Source organism: Mytilus galloprovincialis, chromosome 9, assembly GCF_965363235.1.
Source record: "Mytilus galloprovincialis chromosome 9, xbMytGall1.hap1.1, whole genome shotgun sequence".
In the NCBI taxonomy this organism is placed as follows: domain Eukaryota; kingdom Metazoa; phylum Mollusca; class Bivalvia; order Mytilida; family Mytilidae; genus Mytilus; species Mytilus galloprovincialis.
Genome location: NC_134846.1, coordinates 74,066,246 through 74,094,064, shown reverse-complemented (window position 1 = coordinate 74,094,064; position 27,819 = coordinate 74,066,246). Strand labels below are relative to the sequence as shown.

The 27,819-nt window shown below is 31.9% G+C and overlaps 1 protein-coding gene across 1 annotated transcript; it reads right to left on the bottom strand.

Moving 5' to 3' along the window:
- Positions 1-495: 495 nt before the first annotated feature.
- Positions 496-22,165, bottom strand: LOC143045911 (uncharacterized). Its single transcript, XM_076218751.1, has 33 exons — positions 21,849-22,165; positions 21,047-21,190; positions 20,175-20,359; positions 19,854-19,977; positions 19,285-19,377; positions 17,323-17,386; positions 17,023-17,121; positions 16,667-16,770; positions 15,932-16,183; positions 15,498-15,647; positions 15,041-15,211; positions 14,235-14,411; positions 13,739-13,865; positions 13,410-13,471; positions 13,092-13,179; positions 12,824-12,941; positions 11,998-12,255; positions 11,167-11,632; positions 10,733-10,942; positions 9,938-10,083; positions 9,140-9,230; positions 7,930-8,319; positions 7,391-7,636; positions 6,854-7,050; positions 6,528-6,660; positions 5,999-6,215; positions 5,272-5,512; positions 4,733-4,925; positions 4,326-4,586; positions 3,537-3,776; positions 2,345-2,545; positions 1,310-1,489; positions 496-825 (listed from the first exon to the last, which is right to left on the bottom strand). The coding sequence occupies exons 1-32, from the start codon at positions 22,047-22,049 to the stop codon at positions 1,313-1,315; spliced, it is 5,826 nt and encodes a 1,941-aa protein (XP_076074866.1). The 5' UTR covers positions 22,050-22,165; the 3' UTR covers positions 496-825; positions 1,310-1,312.
- Between the last annotated feature and the right edge of the window lie 5,654 nt (positions 22,166-27,819).

Genomic DNA, 27,819 nt, shown 5'->3' with positions numbered 1-27,819 from the left:
CTCCCGTTTTGAATTTTTTTCTGCGTTCGGTATTTTTGTGATTTTACTTTTTCAAGATAAATTTAAAGATAAAATCACTTGCCTAAAGCATCATTTAGAAAACAACTGATTAAGGAACGATACTCTCATTGATTCATTGGATGAATTATGAGAAATATGAGGCAAGCATTTAAAAATTAATATCATAGATATCGATTTTTGATTTCTACTGAAATAATAAGCTTCAACAGAGCGTAGAGTTAAATCAGACTTATAATTATATATTTCAATCTTTTGTTTAATATGTTTTGTTAGGTGTATTGTGGAATGTCCTCGTTCATTTTTTTTTGCCATGGTGTTGTCAGTTTGCTTTAGACTCATTGATTTGAATGTCCCTTTGGTATCTTCCGAATCTCTCTTTCAAGGTACATCGATATAATTGTTGTCTTTCATCTTTAATCATGTGCCCAAACTCTTTTATAGTATTAGTTTGTTACTAGATAATCGAAACACAAAAACAATAAATATAATTTATTTCAAGGATTATAAAGGAACATCACAAATGTATCACTTGTCACACTGTCCTAGCAAAGGATCATGCAGTACTTAACATTTATTAAATGTCTCTGCGAGCTCTACCATAGCCCATTAATAAATAACAAATAAAAATCTATTAACACTATAACACTGGACTAATATAGAGCTATCTTTTCAGAGTCTAGGATAGAGCCGGCCAGATTAAAGTCTTAAAACGTCTTGTGTAGTAGCTGATGGTACAGGCTGTTAAAATAAATGCTATGTCCAAGTCACCTCAGCAGGACGACAACAAGTTTGTTTATAAAGTATCTGAAAAAGAAGAATATTATAAAGGTAAAGTATGTACTTTCAAGGGTATGCTTTGTAAGTGAGATTGAAAATTGAAAATTTAATACGAGTTCAGTTTAATCTAATATGAAATACAGGTTCAATATATAGTTGTGATATTTTTCTTATTCTCTTCGTATTTCTTTGAGATTTGAGAAATAACTATATAAAAAAATCCGAATATAAAAAATGTATGTTTCATGTATATATTTCCGACCGATGTATATGTGAATGGTGTACCTGTACAAATGAAATATCTTTATAGCATGTTTAGTCCATGTGGTTTATTTTACTTTGGAAAAAGTGTACCTACAGGATCTTTAGGAATTTCACTTTTTAAGCTGAATTTGATTGCAATTTTCCAGACTTGTTCTGAAACGGCTGACATTACATTGGTAGTTTGTTTACTTTTAATCATCTATAAACAAATTATTACTCTTCATAATCTAAAATATAATCAACTCACAGTTTATTGAGAGTTCATACTAGAAGACAATATACTAGTACGTTGTACTGATACAGAGCTACGGTTCTTTGCACGAAGTTTCTGTAGAGCGGTATCGGCACTGTCAGCACGTTCTTCAGAATCCTCTAATTCTTGTTGTACTTTCCTGTATTTAGCCAGATTAACGGCAGCAATTTCTTCCTGTTATGATAGAAAATATATGGTAAATTGAAAATGAACAAAATTAAAAACAAATATGTTCTCTTGTAATAAAAAAAACCATAGAATTGAATTAAGAAAAAAATATCAGCGACAAATTGCAAGAAACTTGTCTATCACTGTTTTTGTCGAGCCTTTGACTTTAGTCAAAAAAGCGAGACTAAGCGATCCTATATTCCGTCGTCGTTGGCGGCGTCCACAAATATTCACTCTGTGGTTTAAGTTTTTGAAATTTTAATAACTTTCTGAAACTATCCTGGATTTCTACCAAACTTGGACAGAAGCTTGTTTATGATCATAAGATAGTATTCAGAAGTAAATTATGTATAAATAAAATTCCATTTTTTCCGCATTTTACTTATAAATGGACTTAGTATTTCTGCGGGGAAACATTACATTCACTCTGTGGTTAAAGTTTTAAAGTTTTATATCACTTTCTTAAACTATCCTGGGTTGGTACCAAACTTTGACAAAAGCTTGTTTATGATCTTAAAATAGTATCCAGAAGTAAATTTTGTAAAAAAATAAATCCATTTTTCCGTATCTTACTTTGAGTTTGCGATTAACAGAAAGAGTAGGCAAGACACTGGGTTCCAGGGAACCCTTACGATTTTTTTTAGTTTTAGTTGTGAAGATGTAATCGGGTTTTTGTTTAAACTATTTCCTAAATAATTCTATTTATCTATTTTACTTACGACTCGTGTAGATGTATAAGGATTTTTGTAACTATTTTTTATAAATAATTCTATTTATCTATTCTACTATCGCTCATGTAGATGTTTAAGGGTTTTTGTTTAAACTATTTTATAAATAATTCTTTTTATCTATTCTACTTACAGCCTCCTCAACTTGGCGTTTGTATGTTTTGATTTTAGCATTGAGTGTATCAATCATTTCCTGGAGTCTGTCTTGGATCTTTCTATCTTCATCAGCCTGGAAGGCGATTTCCTTCAATCTTCTATCAGCCTTTCGCATGTTCTTCTGAGTTTCAGCATGACGACGTTGTTCATTATCAAGTTCACCTTCCAGTTCAGTTACCTATAAAAAAAACATTATTTTACACTAATTTTTGTCGAGCCTTCGACTTTGGTCGAAAAAGCGAGACTAAGCAATCCTACATTCCGTCGTCGTCGGCGTCCACAAATATTCACTCTGTGATTAAAGTTTTTGAAATTTTAATAACTTTCTTAAACTATCCTGGGTTGTACCAAACTTGGATAGAAGCTTGTTTATGATCATAAGATAGTATCCAGAAGTAAATTATGTAAAAATAAAATTCCATTTTTTCCGTATTTTACTTATAAATGGACTTAGTATTTCTGCGTTGAACCATTACATTCACTCTGTGGTTAAAGTTTTAAAAGTTTTAATAACTTTCTTAAACTATACTGGGTTTGTACCAAACCTGGACAGAAGCTTGTTTATTATCATAAGATAGTATCCAGAAGTAAATTTTGTAAAAAAATAAATAAATTTATTCCGTATTTTCTTTTAAATGGACTTAGTTTTTCTGCCAGGAAACAACACATTCACTCTGTGGTTAAATTTTAAAAATTTTAATGACTCTCTTATACTATTTTTAATTTGTACCAAATTTGGACAGAAGCTTGTTTATGATCAAAAATTAGTATCTAGATGGAAATTTTGTTAATATTTTGTACCTTTAAAACATTTATTAGATTCGTAAACTATCCTGGATTTTTGCCAAACTTTGACAGAAGCTTCTTACAATCAAAAGATAGTATCAAGAGGAATATTTTATTTATGTTTTTCCTCAATTTTGTTGAGCCTGCGATTTACAGCAAAAGTAGGCGAGACACTGGGTTCCGCGGAACCCTTATGTATTTTTAAATGAAAAATACAAAAATATACCATACTTCTATAAACACTGAGACTTTTAATCAGAGTTTTAAACAACAATTATTAGCTATTGCTTCTCATCATATTTTTTTTGTAATTCTATAGTAGGTTCTAAGTTCAATTACATATTTTTAGAAAATACTTATGGTGAAATATCAGATATACGCACTCTCTGTTCTAATTTGGCAATCAACTTCTTTCCTCCCTTTAGGGCCTGTCCTTCAGCCTCATCTAGTCTAATCTGTAAGTCCTTAACTGTAGATTCGATAGACTTCCGTTGTTTCTCTACTTGCAGGCTGTGCTCTTGTTCGTTTCTTAATTCATTGGCAAGTCTTTCAGCATCAGCTGTAGCCTTTCTTGCACGCTCATCAGCAGCCTTAATCTCATTACTCATGTCATCAAGATCAGTCTTGTAATATAAAGAAAACATACTATCATGGATTGTCGTCAATAAATAATAATATTGCTCATTTTTATTGCTTCTAGACTTTTCTAGCAATATGAATTAGTTTAAACAAATACACTTAGTCAACGTAAAAGGGATTGATCTCAAGTTGTTAATCATACTCTGAATTAATACCAGCATGATTTTTCTTCTTCAACATATACAATAATTTACTAGTTTGTTTCGAGCTAGAAAGAAGATTAAAGTTTTTTTTTTGCAAAATTGGCAATGATGATGATGTGAATGCAAGTGGGAAATACGATGCTACTCGTGGTGTTTGGAACATCTTCCTGATAAGATCAAGTGTGGCATGAAGGTTTTAAATAATTTGCAAAGATTAGAATGAAAAAGTGGGATACATGGTTGTTTCTCGATATTTTATGTTTTTCTATTTATCTCAGTTTCTATTCCTCTTACACTTCTCTTCAACGCTGTATTTAAACTTTGAAAAATGTAATTTTGCATGGGACAAATTGCTTCTTTTTTATTTATTATCTTCATTATATAACTTACCTGCATAGCCTGCATATCAGATTCGTGTTTACGTTTCTGTCCTTGTGCAGAACTAACTTCAGCAGATAATTCATTGACTCTATCACTGGCTTCATAAAGTTCATTCTCTGCGTTCTTTCTTGCTCTCTCTGCTTGTTCAAGGGCTGTTCTCAATTCCTCTGTTTCTCCCTGGAGCATGTTGCATCGTCTTTCTACCATGCTATATGATTCACGTGCTTCTTCACGCTGGCGTTGTTCATCTTCAAGCTGTGCTTGTATTTCCTATTAAAAGAACAAATAGTTAACCAAACTAGAACTAGAAAAAAACTGTTGAAAACATTATTAATTCAAACAGAATATTTAAATGAAGGTTCTTTCATTTATAACCAAGATGTTGTTTATTCAGTAGGGTCTATAAAATTACTTACTATAACTTGTTGTTGATATCTCTTGATATTCTTTTCTAGTTCGGCCTTTGCTCTATTAGAAGCGTCAACAGCTACCTCCAATTCGTTTATATCTTGTTCTAGTTTTTTCTTGATTCTCAATGCCTCAGCTTTACCCTTACTTTCTGCTTCAAGACTTGCATTCATCGAGTCTAAGGCCCTCTGGTGGTTGCGACTTTTAAAAAAGTAAAAATTTTATAAATCTTATATCTTAGAAAATAAACTATGATTTGTACGCATTCATTATATGTTACTATTGAGAACCAAAAGAATAACAAAAATACCGAACTTCAATGTTAATTTAAAATATGGAGGTTCATAAATACTGACAAATTCAAACTGTATCAACCAGTCGAATTAATGAAAACTTGTTTTACTTATATTTATCAATAGCTTCTGCCATATGAAAGTAAACATCTTATTCATTTTTATTATTATTATACTTTTAATAAACATCTATATAACGTACAATGTATTATGACTATCTGCACGAATAGCTGTTGTGACAAGTTTCTTCTTACCGTGTGTTTTCGAATTCGTCATCTTTTTCGTGAATTCTTCTGTCGATGTCGTTTCTGATTGCTGATATTTCTAGCTGTGATCTTGCAACTTTAGCCTCCTCTTGTTCCAAGGTAGATTCAGCCTCCTCCAAAGCGGCCTGCAGCTCTTCCTTCTCCATCTCAAGACGTCTCTTGGCTTTCTCAACCTCATGTACACTTCGTCCTCCTTCAGAAAGCTGGTCTGTTAATTCGTGGATCTCCTCTGTAAGACGAAACAGTAAATACGTGTCAGATATAAAAAAAAAACAAAAAAACAGCCATTTTGTTATTATGCCCCGACTACGATAGTAGAGGGGCATTATGTTTTCTGGTCTGTGCGTCCGTTCGTCTGTCCGTCCGTTCGTCTGTCCGTCCGTTCGTCCGTCTGTCCCGCTTCAGGTTTAGTTTTTGGTCAAGGTAGTTTTTGATGAAGTTGAAATCCAATCAACTTGAAACTTAGTATACATGTTCCATTTGATATGATCATTCTAATCTAAATGCCTAATTAGAGAATTTATTCCAATTTCACGGTCCACTAAACATAGAAAATGATAATGCGAGTGGGGCATCCGTGTACTGTGGACACATTCTTGTTAAATATTCTTTTGTTTCATATACAATTTTGTTACTATTATGTCAAATTATAATGTTGCAATACAGGACAAACAATAAATTAAATACCTTTCGAATATTGATTGTAAATTCGTACCTGCTAGATTCTTATTTTCTCTCCTCAAAGCTTCAATGGAGTCCTGTGATTCCTCAACCTGGGCTTTAACTCTGAACAGCTCTGCTGAGTAGCTTCGGGCTTCTTTCTGGGCTCCTTCCAATTCAACTTGGAGTTCTGAGACCTTGTCCTTCCATTCTTGTATCGTCTTGTCAAATCCACGCTGTCTCTTTTCCATAGCGTTGGCATTGGCAGTTGCCTATACAGAATGTATAAATTAAATACTTACTAAATGTCACAAAATATGCACAACAATATTTTAGCATCCTGTACTGTTCAATTTGTTGAAACGGTGTTTGTTTTAGATACCACAGACAAACACAGTATTAGTTTCTACAATTAATTATAATCTTCGAAAACTATATAACTTTTAAGCACATTTTAAATAATTGCACTACCTAGAATGATAGTATCGTTGTCTTACATTATTACTCGAAATGGTGACTAGTTTGAGCCACAAGTATGGTAGTTTGTTATAATTTGGAATCAACATGATTCAGAGAATACTCACTCTTTCAGCTTCAATTGATATGTCTTCCAGTTCTCCCTGGAGCCTGTTTTTAGCCTTCTCTAGCTGGTTTGCTCTTTGGTTTGCAGCTTCAGCATTCTGTTCAGCTTCAGCTAATTTAGCTTGAAGTTTACGTCTACAATGATCAAATGGACATGAAAATATATTCGAAATAATTTTACGGATGCAATGAAAGGGTTTCATTAATAACTATTCATAATATCCACAATTTCAGAAATAATTTCAGGATTAAGATAATATTTATAAAACTATTGAAATATGGTTTCGTACTTGTTTGTAAATTGTTGATACACGTTAGCTTTATTTACCTTGATTCTTCAAGTTCCTCAGCCTTCGCTGCTCCTTCACCTTCGTATTTGGCTTTCCATGCTAGAGCATCAGCATTTGCCCTTGCAAGCTGTCGTTGAAGGTCATTCTTGCCTTCTTGTTCTTCTTCAAGTTGTTCACGAACACCATCTAAGTCATTACTCAAATTTCTCAATTCACTCTGGAGTTTCTGTCTTGCCTGTAAAGAATTTAGTTCCAGTAAAAATATAGTCTTTACTCAACCTCATTTTTTATAATTTGAAATAGCTTTCAAATGATTAAATACCATCTAGTTTTACAGAGCTTAACGCAGTTCATTATTGTCACTAGTCATTTGATAGTAGAATACAAATATAAAAAATGTTAACGAATTAGAATAAATGCATATCTAAGGTATAAATAAATATTTTTTCAATTTAACTTCAAATGACTCCTAACCCAATATAAGAGTAGTTAAACATTTCTATCTTTAATGAGGAAAGGTTATAAATATATTACTAGATTTTTTTAATATTAGAACATAGTGGGGAAAAACAAACCCTTGTTTCATCTTCCAAAGCAGCTTTGGCATCTTCTAGAAGTTGAGCCAATCGTGATTTCTCCTTCGACATACTTCCAACGTTATGTTCAGCCTCCTCAAGCTGACTCATCAAGCCAGATGCATCACGCTCAAACTTAGCCTTCTGGTTTGTCATGTCAACAAGATTTCTTTGGCTTTTCTCCAATTCAGCGTTGAGGTCAGCAATCTGTGATTCGAACTGTTTGACAACCTTATCCGATGCCCCCTGAAACATAAATATTAAGGCATAGTGTACTTTACTATTGTAATTTTCAATTATCAAAAAAAAAAAACCAACACGACAAAAGACTTAAGGCTCTGATTATACATTGAAATTATCGTTAAAAAAATCATCCTCGAAATTATAAAACCAAACATTCGGGTTGTTGTCTCTTTGACATATTCCTCATTTTCATTCTCAATTGTATACCGTTATCAAACCAGGCTATGTTTTGCAATAGAGGAAAACAATCTTTTCTTTACAGTCATAGGTCTTAAAACATAGATAAATATACTTACTCTATTCTTCAACTGGTGTTGGAAGTTGGATTGCATATCATCCATCTCGCGTTTCATGTCTTTCTTTTCTTTATCTAACTTATTTCTAACTTTCTGAAGATTGTCTATTTGGTCAGCCATTTCATTGGCTGCATCTTGCTGTTTCTTGCGTAGAGATGAAACCTGAGCCTCATGTTGAAGTGCTGATTCTTCCAAATCACGACGCATTTTTACTAATTCTTGTTCTCTCTTCTTATTCAAGTCGAGCTGTGCTTGTGTGGCTCCTCCTGCCTCGTCTAATCTGTCGGCAAGTTCATCCAATTCTCTAGAAATCTCAGCACGTTGTTTGTCAACCTTTGTTCTAGCTGATCTTTCTGCTTCTAACTCTTCTTCTAGCTCCTCAATTCTGGCCTGCAATTATATTACTCATAATTACAAGTTTTGCTCTATATCCAGTTGAGATATAAAAAAGGGTAGATGTTGCACGAGTGTCAATTACCACAATATAAAGTATAAAGGCTAAAAAGACCCCGACATAATAAAAAAGGGCTATCAATCCAAATGAAAAAAAATAGCAGCCGAAATTATAACAAAACAATTAAAGAAAACTAAACAAAACAAACCAACGAAAACTACATGCTCCTGAATTAGGACAGGCACAACAAGAATAGGTTGGAGTAAAATATATTTATGCTCAGCCCTGTCATAACCTGGCACAGTAGTGTAGCGTCACATCATTAGAACAAACTGTTAAAAACAGTTGTTGAAACAAATAGGTACGACGAACAAAAACGACTAGTACAAGATTTTTGAACATTAGACACAAAGCACAGACATAAACGTAATCGTAGTTTGTGAAAGCTAGTTCAAAGCCAAATACAACTAACTAATGAATCATTTTATCCCAGACTAAAGTATCAATCACAACACATCCGATGGACTTAGTATAATGACGTTTGAGGAACGCCTGAACTTGTACAATACCATTTTATAAGTAAACAGTATCAAAAGTAGTTTTTGAAAGCTAATTCGAAGCCAATTACATCATGTTATCCCAGACTTAAGTATCAATCGGTACATATCAAATGAATTTTGCATGATGACGTCATAAATCATTTTAGGAACGCATGAAGTTGTATAATGCCAAACTATACAGTATCGCAAAATACACTTCCAACAATTATGGTTTACGTTATTCACATGTTTTGTCTATTTCAGCTTAAAAATTTACCTGTAATTCCTTGATCTTTCTTTGAAGTTGAGCTATAAGACTTTGCTCATCTTCAAGACGTGAATGAAGACTGCCAATTTCAGCATCTTTTCTGCAATAGTACAAGAATTATAGCAAAATGCTCTTATTCTATTGATACGGATAAAAAGTAAAATCACAAAAATACTGAACTCCAAGGAAAATTCAAAATGGAAAGTCCCTAATCAAATGGCAAAATCAAAAGATCAAACACATCAAAAAAATAGATAACAGCTGTATTATTCCTGATAAAATGCATCAATACGAACTTAAGAATTGTTTTATACCTCAATTATCTAATAATTGAACTTTTTCTGGTATGCTTTGACATATTGTACCCTATAACGTACGCTTAATATTAAAGAACTTCAAAAAAATATTCAAAATTCTATTATTTCCAGCTGTACAGATGTGTCTTCCTTTTAAGTTCATTGTATTATAGTTAAAAGTAAAATGACAAAAATACTGAACTCCGAGGAAAATTCAAAACGGAAAGTCCCTAATCAAATGGCAAAATCAAAAGCTCAAACACACCAAACGAATTGATAACAACTGTCATATTCCTGACTTAGAACAGGCATTTTCTAATGTAGAAAATGGTGGACTTAAACTGGTTTTATAGCGCTAAACCTCTATCTTGTACGACAATCGCATCAAATTCCAGTATATTGACAATGATGCTGAACAAAACAAACAGACATAATGGGTAAAAATGTCAAAAATTAGGGGTACAGCAGTCAACATTGTGTTATAATCTTAAACATAGCTAACGACACGTACTTCCTATTGGCATCTTCTAGATCTCTTTTCACACGTTCTAAGTCTTCAACAGCTTCTTGTGTGGCCTTTAGATCTTGTTCTAGTTTTCGTTTGGCCTTCTCTACGTCACCTCTGACCTTCTTCTCACGCTCTAAACCATCTTCAAGCTAAAAACATCAGAAATACATCAGAATTTTTTATATCAATTTCCAATTAACTCCACATTTTATCACAAAAAAGAAAACAAATATGCATAAAATTAAAACCATGATTAGAAATCAAGATAGTTAAGGTTTGTAATATTACTATTTGTTTATTACCATGATAATGTGTAAAGGTAAACCAATAAAAGTTTTTACTATGGTTTCTTTTATTTCAAGTTAAAGATATATCTTACTTTAGATTTAACATAAAAGTTGAATATGTGTTGTATACTTGAGCAAACTATCACTATAAAACATGTGTACATAGTCTTATTTAAATTTTAATCAAAATCCTTTATTTTTCTCCAAACGTCCAACTGCTATTGAATTGGTGTCTCCGAGTACCAATATTTGAGCAATACCAGAACGTTAATTAGCAGCCATATTTTTGTATCAACAATCAAGTTATGAAATATCATATATATTTTACGTAAAAGATTCGTAATGATTAGGAAAAAACATTAATAGAGGTCCCAGTTAAGTATATATGAGTACACTGGTTCAATAATTTCCTTAAAATTTATAATCACATGAAATTTGTTTTATATGACTTTAATCATCAGCAGCAGCAACAACAATAAAAAACTCAACAACAACATCAATAACAACTTACCTCATCTAAAGTGGATTCCAATTTCTGTTTAATTTTGTTAAGATGATTCACTTTATCTTCCTCCTTTTGTAAATCGCTAGTAGTTTTCTTATGAGCTTCATCCATAGCTTTTTTGTCTTTGTTCAGCTTAGATATTTGTTCATCCTGTTGTGACATCTCATCTTGGAGTGTTTTAATCTGGTTATCTTTTGTAGTTTTTTCTTGTTCAGCCTATGAATAAATAAGACAAATAAACTAAAAAGTAGACATGTGTTATGACGTGTTTGAATGCTTAGACAAAAAGGTTTATCTATGAAGCTTCTATCAAGGTGTTTTTCCTTAAAAAAAAGAACAAACATGCCCATTCGTCATATTAAAAACATCAACACATGTTCAAGTGAATTCATAATATACAAGACAGTTTACTGTATAAAGACAATACAAAATTAACATACCTTTGCAAGAGAACTTTCTAAATCTTCTATATCTTTCTTGAGCTCATCATTCTCTCCTTCCATTTTCTTTTTAATAGTTTCTAATTCGGCTGCAGCATCTTCCTCGTCAAGGAGACGTTCTTCCATTTCTTTGATTTGAGATTCATAATCAGCTTTCTGTGTGACGAGCTGTTCGACTCTCTGTTCCAAGTCAATCACATTGTCTTGCTCTGTCTGCAACTGAATGAAGAGATCATTCTTTTGCTCGAGTAGAGTGACGTTTTGTACTTCTAGTTCTTTTTTTAATCTTTCACATTTAGCTAGATCTTCTTCAAGTTTCTTCAGTTGTTCGAGTTTCTTTGTCATTTCCTCTTCCTGTCTAGCAATGTTCAACAAAGGCTTGACCTTGGCGTACAACTTCCACCATTGCCAGTTTTTGAGAACAAGCCATTTTCTGATGTTACGTTGGATGACAGAAAGACCAACTCTGGAATAACATGTGATGCATACAATATATTATCTATATAACTAAAGAATATATCTTGTTATTATATTGTTTAAAAATGACTGGTTGTTTAATAATGACATTGTTGATTAGCACCAGAATCTAGTTTAAATAAACACAAAGGATTGAAATTCTCGAAGGCATTTTTCAACTAGGACAATTAAAATGTTGAGAGTCTTTACGAATCATCAACAAAAACAACAAAAAGCAAAGATAAGTATGTATTTAATAAAAAAGAAATATATGCGTGAAATCTTTAAGAACATTGACAATTAAAGCTTCATCAATCCAATATTATTTGTTAGCAGGTGTCATGGTTTACAAAGAAATCGTCAAGTTATACATACCTTTGATCGCACAATTTTTTGTAGGATTTTCTGATAAGATAGGCTCTGATGTGAGCTTGCATCATGGAAATGATTGCACTAAGACGTTCATCACGCATATTTTCAAGATTACCGACAACACCTGCTTTGAAGAAGACTTTGGTGTTGCCAAGTCTGTATTCTGCTGGATCCAATTGTAGAGCCAACAAAACTTTCTCGGAGACGACTTTGCCGTCAACGAATCCCTGTGGGATAGCGTTTGGAGCCAAAATAGAATATCTAAAAAAGAAAATAACAATGTAAAAGCAAAAGTAGTATACCGCCGTTCATAATTCATAAAACCTTAGGAAACAAATCAATTATTAGTGGGAAAAAATGAATAACAGGAACACTGAAGTGCAACAAAATGCACGCAAACATGCATAGAAATGCCATATTCATGTCTTGTTTCAGGACATTTTAAGGAAAAATGGTGGGTTGAACCTGGTGTTATGGCTAGCAAAACCTCCCGCTTATATAAGTAAAACAATCTGGCCGAAAATTATAACGTTCTCTGGTGTATTGTTGATACCCTTAAATAATTGAGAGGATTGATACGTTTACAAATATCGTATTTATACTTTGATGCTCAAAAAACAACACCATCGTAAAGTTATGATGTGATATTCTGTTTGTAATATTTTTCAAAACCAAAGGAAAGATAACGTTTGCTATTGATATTGGGTTAACAAATATTAAATGTTTACCAATTCAATATTTTCTGGTAATCAAACGAAAACATTATTCCCACCAATTTGCATAGGTGTAATAAATTTATATTACAATTAGAAAATGGATAACACACTACCTTTGTTTGAACTCAGAGTATATGATTCTGCTGGGGAATCCTTTACGGCAAATACGGATTCCTTCCAGTACACCATTACATTGGAGCTGGTTCAATACCAATGCAGCATCAATCATACCTGGAAAAAATTAGACATTTTAATTGATATCCACCAAAACCGGTTCAGCATGTGTTTCTTATACAAGTTCTCTCACTAATTGGAAAAAAGTAAACACCTTATTGGCTTTATCTATATTATTTTGCGACAATGGGAAAGAAGCATATTTACCTGGTTGTTTCAATTCGTTAGGAATGATACATCTGACAAAGTGAGGATGTGTGCTGTACAAGTTCTTCATCAATTTATTCAAAGATTCCTAAAAAATAAAAATGAAATGGATAAATTTTCAATAGCACAATATGTTTTGTACTTATCTAGAATATTTTCATAATAAAAAATTAATATATTAAAATGCAATGATTAAGTTACAAGAATATAAAACATATTAATTTACATTGGTTTATGAAATTATGTAAACTTGAAAAAAAACCTGAATGCTGTCTTATAAACTTATTCATTGTTAAATACTATAATAAATATACATACTCTGTGCACAGCAGAAATGGTTTGGAAGGCAGAAGACTTCTTTTTCTTGTGAGTACCTCCCTCTGTTAACAAAAGACATTCTTTCTTAATTTTATCTTGATATTTTTTTTTAAATATTTTGTAGTTATAAAGTGATTTTATCTCACTGTACTTTCTTTTGTGTGAAGAAATTAATAATCTGTACATAATGGAACTTTTTTGTCCATATTGATGTAAACAAAAGTTCACAATACAAAAAAAGTATATTTCAGTAACACCTTTTCATTGAGGAATATGACAAAAGGAACAAAAATAACTTTGAAAATGTAACTATCCAAATTTATGCAAACCTGGAGCTGCTGGAGGTTGGAATAGGGTAGCTACAAGGTGCTCCTTAGATTTAGCTAGCAATTCGACAACAGTCTCGTTAATGGGATCTTTGTTCTTTTCTAACCAACCTTCAGTACCATATGGAACCTTTATGAAGAAAGAAAATGCATCAATATAAATATGAAGATGTGGTATGAATGCCAAATATACAACTCTTCGTCAAAGTTACAATGTATAAAAATTGAACAATTATATGTCAAAGTACGGCCTTCAACACGGAGACTTGGCTCACACCGAAAGGCAAGCAATAAAGGGCCCCAAACTGACTAGTGTAAAATAATTTAAATAGGAAAAACTAATGATCTAATTTATTATTTATAAAAATGTATATATAATTTGTCTATTCATCGCAACATTTATCATAAACTGTATTGTTGTTGAAATATAAAAATAATTATTTTGAGATCTTTTGGTTTGTTATATTGATACATATGTGTTTCAGAGTAAAATACTTACAACTCCGGCATAGTGACCAAGTTCGAAGTCGGATTTCTTTCCCTTTGAGGCTTTTCCTGGTTTGTTGAAATTAGGTGATTTTCCCATATGAGTTGAGTAAAGCTTTTCTTTGAAAGATTTGTCTGAAGCCTTGGGGAACATGCATTCCTCTTCAAGAATAGATAGAATACCCATGGGCTGTAAAAAAAAAGAGAAAAATATGATATTCAAACATTAATTCATAACAAAACTATTCTATTCAAGGTATGTGAATAACGTGTAATTATCTGAATAGCGTGTACTTATCTATTAAATTTTGTATCAACATTATATGATAATAGTTATCAAAGGTACCAGAATTATAATTTAGTACGCCAGACGCGCTTTTCGTCTAAATAAGACTCATCAGTGACGCTCATATCAAAATATTTATAAATCCAAACAAGTACAAAGTTGATAACTTATTTGATACAAATAAGCTAAGCGAAATGACTCGGCTGTCGTTAAAAGTAAAATAACAAAAATACCAAACTTTATTGAAATTTCAAAATGGAAAGTCCTTTACCAAAATGCCAAAATCAAAACACAGGCACTTGTTTCTATCCACGGGAAGATCCACTATCAACGTATATTTACGAATATTTACGTTGATATGGAATTTCTCATGGATAGAAACAAGTGCCTGTAAACAAAAGCTGGACTCATCAAAAGAATGAAAAACAACTGTCATAGTCTTGACTTGGTACAGACATTTCCTTGTGTAGAACAGAGTGAATTAATGAATTTCAGGCTTATTTGCAAATTGCAAACTGACGGGAATATCATACCTTCTCAATAAGATCGATACAGGCTTGCAAGTCCATACCAAAGTTGATGAACTCCCACTGAATTCCTTCTTTCTTGTATTCTTCTTGCTCCAGAACAAACATGTGATGGTTGAAGAACTGTTGCAGTCTTTCATTGGTGTAGTTGATGCACAATTGTTCGAAGGTATTGTACTATAATAGATATAAATTCGATAGTTACAACAAATAAGGTAAAACAAACCATGCAATACTGTTTGATATATTCTGACAAGGCCATGAATTTAACGTTTTTTTGCAAATACAATAATTCATATGCAGTATACTAGTAATTAAAACGCATTTTTTATCAACTTACTTTTCCATACTTTGTTCGAATACTTAATCTAACATATATTAGAACAAACTATCATGAAGGGTTTGCTGTTTATTATTTCAAAATCTACGTAATTATTTGGTTCCATATTAATCAGGCACTCACCTCGAAAATTTCGAACCCAGCGATATCCAGTACACCAATATAATAGTTCCTCTTGGCTTTGGTGTCGAGTGTTTTGTTTACTCTTACTACGAGCCAGTTGAATAGTCTGTCATAGAGAGATTTGCTCATGGCAGAAACTGAGTAGACAACCTTTAATAAAATAACAAAGATTTCATAAGTGTTTGTACATGGCACGATTTAAAGGGGCATTTGCCGCTCAAATATCTTTTCAATCCTTCCAAATATTTATCAACTTTGTCTCAATACAAAAAAAAATCTACTCAAAATGATTTTGACTTTTTTTTCCATGAGGTTTTTCTTAAAAGTTTAAAATATATTCTAATTCAAGTTATGTTGATCATCAGAAATTGCAAAGATTTATATCAAACCAATGTTTTGTAAAGCTATCGGTTGTAAGGACCATAGATATGTACCTGTTCCTTTGTACGTCCCTGGACGACAACCTCTGTTCCAACCTTAATCTTAGGTTTGACCAAAGCTTTAATGAAATCATTAGAGTTAACTCCCAACAGGAAGGAAACTTTCTCAGCTTCAGCACTACCATCAGCCTCAGCCTGTTCACCTCTTTGTTTGAAGGTCATCTCACCCATGTGCATGATGGAAGCAGTGCACTTGTATGCACTTATCTTTTCTGTCTCAGAGAATCCCAAGATATCAAAAGCTTCCTGCAAAACCATATTGAAACTTTATTTCTAATTGTATTTAAAAGAAAAATAAACCACTGATCAGTTTACATCCTTTATATTTTAAATATAGAGAGAAACCGGTTTCATGTTTTATTGACTCTGATAAGAAGTCGGTGGTATAGAACCATAAAGTAGCAAAACAATGATATCTGGTAATGGAGAATGACGTCTTATGCAATCTTAATTTAATATAGACATCCAAATACATTTGGAATTGGAAAAGCTGAGATTGATCTTTATCATTAAAAAAAATCTACAAAAAAAACACGATGGAAAGACGTATAATTTAAAAAAACAACAACAATATAATGGAAAACAATACCAAAGAATTACTTTCATTACTGATAAGATTATAACTTCTAAACATTATAATTGCATGGTTTTGTAAGTAGAAAGATCTACTAGTGGAATCAGCAATCTAATGTAACAGTTTTATTAGAAGAGGTACGTTTTAAATCTTACATCACAAAGCAATGCTTCTTCTACGTCATCAATACCATCAACAGTTAGAGCGCCTTGATTGATGAAAGAATATAGACCAGCATCTGGTTGGATCAAACATATTTCTGAAAAGGACAGCAAATTCCTACAGGTATTAAAGATCAAGGTATAAAATTATCAAGTAGGATGTAAATTAGTATAAACAAAGTCAAAACATTAAAATGTAAGCTGGTCAAACCCGAATTAAAAAGTAGCGTTTTGTGAGCTACTATGATTTATTCAAAATTCGCAATTTGAAAAAAATGTAGTATTTAATATGTATTCCGGTGCTCAAAACTGATAAAATAAAGTCTATGTTCTGGAATGAGATTACGTACCATGTAATTTAGGAATGGCACTACAACACAACTGGTAGAAAATGTGGTAATTTCTCTCAGCTGACTGTTGGAAGGTTACACGAGATTTCTCCAGCAGATCTGCAATAAAAATTATTTTCATATGACTTTCGTAAATTTATGACTCTCAAATTCAAGTTACAATTTTCAAGAAATCTCTAGTTCCGTAATTTGCCATGAAAATATTCATTTTTATTCATTATTTCACAATATAGAATAGATTTTCATTTCGACGTAAACCTGGACAATATGGTGACCATGGCAACAATGGTAAATACTCACATGTTTCAATGTCGGCACCAGAAATTTTTCCAGTTGGCCCAAAGTGAATACGGATGAACTTTCCCTACAATAGTAAGTAAATTTTAAAACACAATTGTTATGTACATCTAATTGAACTACTTCAATTACTAAAATTTCATAGAAATAATATAATGCTATTGTCGTTTTCAAACCATGCTCCTTTTCTTTTTGAAAACTGCTTAATGTGATCAACAGGTTTTATTTATAAGAATAACTTTTCAGTCACAAAGCTTAAAAATAAAACATATAAAAGATGTATTTGTTTCTACAAAAAAATCAATGAAAACCAAAGGCCAAATAAAAATATATGTGTGGTTCCAGTTAAAAAAACAAAAAAAAAAAACAAAAAAAAAAACGTCCTACCTACCTGAACTTATTTTTTTTAGATAGAACTGGAACCACACATATTATTGTTTAGTTGGCCTAATATTAAGATGTTCCATGCGCTGTCATTGAAGCCCTGTTGTCATTGTTAAAGATTTATTTCACCAAGAAAACTCGGTTAAAGTTTTTGAAGGAATCTTAATAAAAGAAAGGTGATAATAAAATTGACAGACTGTCTTTGATGGATTAGAATTTCATGTTATTGGAAATAAAAACTTGGATAGACAGTCTTTAAAGGATATTAACCAATCAGAGATGAGTTTAAGAATGATACAAATATGTTTACAAATCAAAAGCATATACATGTACTGGTAAAACTGATGAAAAAAGAGGAGTTGAATAAGTATGATGACTTCCAGTAAAAGTTAAATAAAATTGTTATGGACAAATTGCATGAATGATAAACTTGCAATACTTCATTTGCTGTAAAAATAAAACAGTTGTTTTAAACTGCCTCCTACTTATTGTATTACTTAGACAATGTAGTAAAAAGTAAAATCACAAAAATAAAAATACTGAACTCCAAGGAAAATTCATAAAGGAAAGTCTCTAATCAAATGTCCAAATCAAAAGCTGAATCACATAAAATAGTAATACATTTTATTTCCGTGAGGAGTTTATAAGAGCCACTGCATACCTTGAAAGCCCCCTTTTCGTTGGCAATTTCCGGAAAAACTTTGATAGTGCCAAGTTCTCAAAAGGCTTGTTTTAAAGTTTTCTTTGGACAAGTTGTTTATGGAAAACTTTGACAGTGGCAACAGGGCTACATTTGAAGAAAATATTTATCAATATATAATACTTACATTTCATCGTCTGTGTAAATAACAATTCCTATGTGACCATATCATATCACACCTAAACACACCAAGGCAACGAAAAGGTAAAGGTTGAGGTCACAGTGTAATCAAATTGAGTAAAACTCGCTTATAATTCTACATAAGATAAAGTCATATAGATCCAAATAATTAAAGTGAATTATAAGCGAATTTTTACTGTGTAATTAATAAACAAAATGTTAAAGTGGAAATCACGAGAAATATAAATAAAAACTTTTTTTTTTAAATTTAGTGTTGTAAAAGATTTAAAGTATGATAAAATTGATATTTCTAGTGACTTCCAATGACAAATCTAGAAAAAAAGGAAGGGATCACACATAACTGGTCAAATCTGTTCAAACAATATGGAGCATGCAAACGGATAACTCTGGAAAAAAGGTATTGGAAATGGCTACTTCTAATTTGTTAAAATAAATTGCTCATTAATTAAAAGGAAAAATCAAGAGTAATTTAGTAAACTTTTGGTTCAAAGTCTGGGTATACTTATGAATGAATGACTGTGTAAAGTATATGCTAAATTACACTTACATTATCGGTTTATAGTAGTAAATGTACATCATAATATATAGGGTTTCATAGGATAAAAGATAACACAAAGGTTTTGTTCGTAAAACATAATGAGCTTTGTAAAGAATTAGTTTCACACAAGGAGTGCAATGAAAATTGTGACAGTTTCTTGATGATATGAATGGTGAATGATCAATTTGTTTTCAATACTTACGAATCGAGACGAGTTGTTATTTCTGGTAGTCTTAGCATTACCATAGGCTTCAAGTACAGGATTAGCTTGAATGATCTGATCTTCTAGGGAACCCTTAAAAAGGAAATTAAAACAACATTATCTAAATTTATTCGAATATGGCACTTTGAAATGAAATATACTAACTATCACGACAAATATCTCTGTCGGTAAACATTTTAAAACAATGCTTTTCAAAAAATGTTTAGTGATCTTATTATGTGATAACATGAATTCTCTATAAGGTTAACACCTAAACTAATGTCCTAGTTTGTCTGGTAGCAGATGCATATATTCTCATAGAAAGTGTATGAGTAATAAAAGGAGAGCTGAACTAAACTGGGCGTCTGTACACAAATGTGTATGTTAAGATCCCCCAAGCCCTTGTCGTTTCCCAACATATAGTATCTAATAACTTTACCAGGATGTAACCCGTTTTATTACGTTTTACCTTGGTAAAATATTAAGGCTATTAAGATTTTTCTAATGATTCATGTCATGTCACAGTTATAACAGTTCTCCTGATACATATTGTTTATCAGTATATTTACCACTTTGGTATCAGGTTTCTTTTCTTCCTCGGATGCATCTTTTTTACCGAGTGAAGCAGCTACTTTGGCAAAGTACATGATTACTTTCTTCGTATTTTCAGTCTTTCCAGCTCCAGATTCGCCACTGGTTAAAATAAATGTGAAATTTGAAGAAATAAAATCGTGAAATGTACTTAGTGCAACAAAACATATCAACTAACCGCAAAGATCGACACAAACAACAAAATTTAACTACCCCCCCCCCTCCAAAAAAAAAAATCAAAAGAGGCAAAATAACGATCTAACAAAACTCGAATCTATTGTAAATATATGTATACTCACGTGATCAAAATAGACTGGTTTTCACGATCTTGCAACATGAACTGGTAGGCGTTGTCAGCGATGGAGAACAGATGGGGAGGCATTTCAGTCTTCCTCTTTCCCTTGTATTTACTGATGACGCTGTCGGTGTAGATTGGTAGACGTCTGTAAGGATTGATAGCAACGCAAAAAAGTCCAGAGTAGGTCTAAAAAAGAAGCATACTTTGCAAAATCGATCATAAAAATGATTAAAACCAAATTGGTTTCAATCTTTTATTACACAATTTACAATGCTAAGATAATGTAGTGTTGTGTTTGGTTATAATATTTTTTCAGCATTTATTTTAACAAGCGTTTTGCAATATTTGTTCATTTGAAGTTTGACCCTAACATACGTCTTGGCATATGATAAGAAGAGTCTATAGAAACAACTAGATAGCAAATTCAATACATCAAATGGCCTAAGGACGATTTGGCAAATTTGTGTAAAGATCCTGACAAAAGAAAAAATTCGAACAAGATGAAATGATATCGTTTTGACAGATATTTCGGCACAACAGATGCCTTCATCAGTGTCAGTCCTTGTTCAGTGAGTTTTCTGCGTGTTGAAAAAGCTCATTCACTATAACAGGTAATCTTAAAAATTTTATTCCATTAAAAAATAAAAACAAACAATTCTATAAGCAAGTGTCGTTGTGTTATAAAAGTTTACACCTTAATCCTTAGGTAAACGATGACAGGTACTAGTATCTTTGACATCCTAAAACTGTCTAAAACTAGTCCAAGCAACCACGACTGGTTATAACTTTTTTGTTTTCATTGCGTAAAGTGCTAAATATAAACATGGACAATATATATAAATCGTTGGACACATCTTTATATTGATTACTTACATAGATAAGCTGTGCCTTATAACGTGCTCTCAAGTTGTGCAATACAGAAGCTTCGTTCAAATATGTTAAGTTAGCCATGTCTTCACTCATTTCGTACTTGGGTGGATTCATCTGTTGGATGTCATCTTTCTTTACTGTCCTGTTCTGTGGTAGAAAAACATTTACTTCGATGAAAGTTTTTTAATTGTAGCAATCATTAAGTTTATAGTTTTAAAATACGGATAATTGTACGCTTGTACATGTTTTGTATATGTTTTGTAAATGCTTATCATTGGAACAATGAGGCCCCTCATGGGGGGGTCCTAGTAATCACATAATCACCATTTTTTTGCCAATATAATCACATAATCATTAAATATTTGCTTATCTTTAGTAATCAAAAAATCATAAACTAAAAATACAGTCCTAGGTAATCAAATAATCATGAAATATTTGGCTTAATAATCAAATAATCATTAAAAAAACGGCCAAGTAATCACATAATCAAAAACCCCATGAGGGCCCTCAACAATTGCAATCTTATATACTTTTATTGGAAATGGTACTAAGTATTTTCTACCGATTGTTCACTCTCTCTTTTCACTCATTAAATATTCAAGGCAATTCAAACCCTTTTATTACCAATATCAATCCAGAACGGACAGGGTCAGTTTATGGACTTGTACATATTGTTGACGTATATCATATACGACATGCTTATTATTTCAATTGTCTGTAAATATTTGTTTTTAAAACACGAGAAAACCCTTATAAGACTATGTATATTTTTCAGAAATAAGTACAAAAATACTGTTATTTATACCTGTTGGGATTCAGTAATTTTAACTGTAAGTTCATCTCCTTTTGAAGACTGAATTTCAGCACCAATGAATCCTTCTTTATCATCTGGGCACCAGCAAGCTTTTTTACCATCGAATTCCTTCATTTCCTTCATTAACTTGACCCGGTCCACGCACAAGTACTGGAAATCCGGGTCATCTTTGGGTACTCCCATGTACGACATCTTGACTTTTTAAGGTGACAATTCTCCAAAATACAGGAATAGTAATAACCGAAACTGGAGAAATGTGAAGATCGTCTGAGCTCTGGACAAACTACTACACAAGGCCAGAACCTACTCTAAATAAGAAATATTTATATATATAGAAATAAAGGAAAGAAGAAATAAATATGTATATATTTTGTGCTGTTTTTAGACCCTTCTACAACGAAATTTGTTTTACATGCACACGTATAAAAATTGCGGTTTTTATCCAACGCAATAATTTTTTCCTGTTTGTGTAGTATTGTCAATTTTGATGATCCAATACCTATTAAGTTTACTGGTTGGTAGATTCTTATAGACTCTATATATATATATATATTTAAAATGATTATGAACTTGATTTGAAAAGGTATAAAAATATTAAATAAAAAGGCCTCACTGTGATTTTGAGATGAAGAAAAAGAACAGCAATAAAAGCGCTGCTCCTTTGCTTTGAGTGTGTGTGTGTGGGGGGGGGGGGGGGGGGGGGGGGGGGTTGTTGTTGTTTCTGTGCATATATTGATTTTGTGTCATGAATAGATACCAAACGTTTTTCTATTATTTCCCTAACTAAGCTACCATGCTTAATTTTGATTTTTTTTATCGTGATATGACAAAACGGTTGCCTAATAGTAACACATGTATATACACGGGTTTTCTGTGTCATTGATGCTTATTCCATATATTCGTTTATTCCTAATTAATATAGATCTATTCTATTTTCAAGTACAAATTACATGAAAAATTACGAAAATATTATATTTACAAGAAAAAAATATGTATTTAAACGTTAAAGACCTACATTTGTTAACAGCCTTTAGTCCTTGTGAATAGTTGTCTCATTTTTATGGAATGCACTCATTAACCGTACAAACAACATACAAGTAGCTCATTTGGATCCTCAGCTTTACCAATATAAGTTTATGGGAGAGGGGTCTGATTAGCTAAAGTACTAGTGTATTCTTGTGGTTATACATGCGGGTGGCTGTCATATTGATATGAACACCAAAGCAGTGGCGGATCAGGGGGGGGGGGGGGTCCGGGGGGTTGGAACCCCCCTTTTTTTTGGCCGATCAATGCATTTGAATGGGAGCATATAGTTGGAAACCCCCCCCCCCCTTTTCTCTGGGTTGGGAACGCTCCCTTTTTAAAATGGCTGGATCCGCCACTGCAAATCTCCATTAAATCATAATTACTATAAACACACTCTTCAAAGTCAGATGGGCAGAATTTCGAAAATATAATTTTTACAAGAAAAAGTAAACAATAATCTAAATCCATAGGACAGTAAACAATAAACAATATTAGATTTTTGTTTCAACAAAAAAATCCAGCATCTATACCACGAAATAAGACTTTAGACCCCCCTTTTTCTCGCCTCAAAAAACAATTATCTAGACGTTAACATACGGTCTCAAACTATAAATAGGTATTTACTTTAAACGATTGAGTATAAAAGATGTGAACAGAAAAATATTACATCAACTCCAAATATTCCCTAAGTTACAAAATTAATAATGCTATAACTGATGACAACTACTGCATGAGGAAGTGTTCCTCTCTTTACATGTAATAAACTATATTTTTATTTTCTCCAAGCTTAACCCCACCCACATAAAAAATGTTTGGGCAACAGCAGTTGTATTTGAGTGTGTACAATGTAGAATGAAATTATTTTTGCTAGGTGGACCATTATGTTTTTGTTTTAAACAGTTTATATTGTAAGTCATTACAAAAATAAAAACCAGTAAATTAAACATGGTTCTCCTAACAAACAATCAAACTTTTATGTATATTCAAAAATAGCACACACCCAAAAGGTTAAAAAATTCCAAAAGTCATTCCAAGGTTAAACAACTGACTAATCAGCTACAGCTTATTTACCACAAATGTATGTTTCGTGTGATCAGTTAACGTCGAAAGCAGAAAGCAGACAACAATACGATAAGTCGCTATCTCTATTTCACTTGATTAAGCAATGGAGATCAATGATATGGAAGGAACACAAGGTTAAACTAAAGATACTCTTAAGTTATGTGATTCACATTTCATCCTGCACGTCTTGATTTATGCAGAGTGTTATCTAAGACTCTGATTGACGTAATAAGTTAAGACTGCTCCTGTCGGCGGATATACCATATTAGGTCATCCCGGAGGATGCACCAAAGAGAAACAAATATTTTATACAAATAGTGAACATTTTTAGTATAAGCATGTATATCATGTTTACTTTAAACCTCAATATGGACACGGCTTTGATTTTAGGGAGTGGCGGAAAGCTAAGATTAAGTTATTTATATGACAAAATATCAATAAATATTTTGTCTCCCGGCAAAAGATAATTTTGACTTTGTTTCTTGAAATGTGATACTACCATTTTACTAGTGCCAAAATGATAAAGAAAACGAAATAACTGTAAAAAATTACCTGCCTAGATTGAATTGTTTTTAAATTTCGTGAAAATTTATGATAATGAAACATCACGAGGGCGTTAACACGATTGGGTGGATATAATTTACTCCAAGGTACTACCAAGCTAATGCAAATTACAACGTTTTAAAATGTATGAGATGGTTCTTTAATCTTATGTTATGGAAAAATACGATAAATGCAACAGAAATTCTATTGTATTTAGTTACATCTTTGTGTAAATGATGCTGTGAATGATGTATCTTTCACGTTCATCAGTATCTTGTTAGAACCCTGTTAATGGGCGGGGAAGGTCAAATAAGGAGAAAACTGATTCGAAAGAAAAATGCTAACTTCAAAACGATTCCGTGATTGATTAAGCGTTGTATAGCGGAGAAAAGTGTAAGATAAAGACTTTCAAAGAACAACCAGCATTAATACACTAAAAATATTCAGGTACTACTTATTTTCGAAAATTTGCCTATTGTTTAGATTCCGAAAATCCTATTTATTTTTTATCATTATTTAATAATCTACATGTATAATCATTAACCATTATATATACCAATATATGTACAGTGATAACTGCCTGTTAGCCTGTACCTCCTAAATCAAAAGACTTATTTTTTTTTTCTGTTTTATCATTTAATTTGTTTAGGTACTTTTTCACCTGTTTGTTTTAATAGTTTAAACCAGATATTGAATTTAATATCAATAACATATCATCAACTAAAAAATTTCATTACCAACGCAAAATTAGAGATGAGAACTTTTTTTTGGATACTAAATTTTTTGGTTTGGAAATTTCCTGATATTCTTTAACGGTTTTTTTTTTAAATGGTAGAGATGTATTACAATTGCATTCCAAACAAACTGGCATTGTGTAAACTACATATTCCAGGAGCTTTTTTTGATTGGATGAAGTTTATGCTCAACGATCAACAGTACACTGAATAAAATCATAATGTGACATTAGTGTAATTATAATGTGAAAATATTTGTTAATCTCTAATAGTTCCTCCATTTTTTTAAACTTTATTTAGATTTTTTATTTTTACCATTAGCATTATTTTTGTATTTTTGTATTTGTGTATCTAATATTTGTTCGACTAATCTGTCGTATTTGCTTACAAATACAATAATTGAGTAATGCTGTTATTCGTATCAACAGAGACATATGTCTCTGGTATGAATTAACTAAATGTAGTTACATTTCGAAATATTAATTTATTTGTTTTGTTTTATTAATTTATTTGTCTATTCTATATTGCTTTAATCTAATCTGTCGTACGTTATATGTATTATTTATTGAAAACGATATTTCATTTACACGATGACAGTTAAAAATCCACATGATTGAGTTTCACTGTTAACAAAAGTCACACTACTCCTATGCTAAATAGAACCAACCGGCACCTACCGTTATAATTGACACTTAAGTTCCAACTTTGATAAATCCTGTGAACACTAAATCCAAGAAATATGACGACAGATGACAAATATATGTTCGAGAAAAAGGTATGTAGAGGATAAGGAAAGAAAGAAGAAAGGAAAACTCAAAGGCATAATTAGTTTATTGAGAAATTCTATAGTAGGTTCTAGTATTGGTTAAGGTAAAGGATAGAGGTAAATCACACAAGGTTCAAACATACTTACTCCTTCAGCGGTTCTGTGTAACAAAACTTTAAAATTCTTTATATATACTCGCCCAAAAAGTTAGAAAAATCTTATTGTTTTGTTTCGAGATTTTTGGTTGGTTAAAGTTTCAAGTAAATTACTTCCTGAACCAATTATAATTTTCGTTATATAAATGTATATCGATAACAGGCAGCTACTTTTGGACATAGCAGCCGTTTCCTGGTTACTGCATTGTGTAGGCTCATCAGTTTTATGATCATCTTTCATCTTATATTTCTTGCATCTTGATAAGACAAACCGAGGTATATAAATATTAAGTGTATTTCATCTGATAAACCATAAATACTGGGGATTTGTATCAGTACAAATGCTTTAATTGTTTCATTGTCAGACAAGACTGGAATCAGCCGAGAAATCATTCGAAAGGTAAAAGAGAGAAAGTATTCCAGGGGGGAGGGGGCTAATTAAGAAATAGATTTAAAAATTAAGAAAAGAAATTATTAGATTTTGAAATTTTAATATTTAAAACCAAATCAAAACTGTCCTAACTATGTCGTTGCTTTGCCGCAAAGAACTTAAGTGTATTGACAATATCGTAAGAAAGTTTTGAGCGTTGTTTTATTCGAAGATTTCTAATAAATAAAATTATTTATATACGACTATTAGTTTAATAATCAAGCAGAAAACAAGAAATGCTTTATCATAATATTTAAGTATAGCAGCAAATATTCATTGGTGTATGTAAGCGTGTGTGATAATGAGGAAGGCAGATTTTATCTATTTTTAATGGAATTGGCAAGCTTCCTAGTATGATAACATTTTACACCCCCGAAAGCTGGATAGATATTGATAAATGAAAGAATTTGCAAACAATTCTGCGGTTAAGAAAATATCTGTCTTAATCTTCATTTTTCGCCGACTATAATTGGATGTCCGTTTCTACCCTCATATAACTGTATATGCAACATTTCAGAATAAAATGTTGGGTGATTCCGTTTATGTTTTATTTAATAATCTTTGAACCAGGTATAAATGGTTCCTGTATTCACCGACTAGAATAAGTTGTTGGCTTATTTTTACATAAAATGTTAAAGATCGTATGTTGATCACTATAGATGTCTTGAATTATGTTTTTTTCCTATCACATTTTATTTTCAGATTCCTGATATATTTGAATTATTCAAATGACAGACAATTGCAGATTTCTTAGGCAGATTCATTTCATATAAAAGCAAACGGTACCACAACGAAGAATCAACAAAATTATTCATTCCCTCTTTTTTTCTTTCTCTTTTTTGTTGTTGTTATATGTGTTCCTGCTGAAGATAGATCTAGAGAACGCTTTGAGATATAAGGAGGCGTGTTGTTCTTATTTGTAAGCCATTGTATTTTTTAATCTGTTCTTGTAGCCTGACTTCAAAGTTTTAATTGCTTTTTCTGATTTCGAGGAACTATCCATCTATTCTAAATTGCGAAAGCTACAAAAACTAACCACCAAAAGCAACTTACTGTTAATCCAAATCCACTGAATTGTGGAGAAAAACAGAAACCAACGATCTTTTAAAATAAAAACCAACGATCTTTTAAAATAGAAACCAATGATTGAAAAGCCGACTAAAAAATGTGTTGTCGACTAGCTTGTGACAGCTGGTCTCAAACTGTATTTAACCGTTATTTTGACAATTAACTGCATACCATTGTC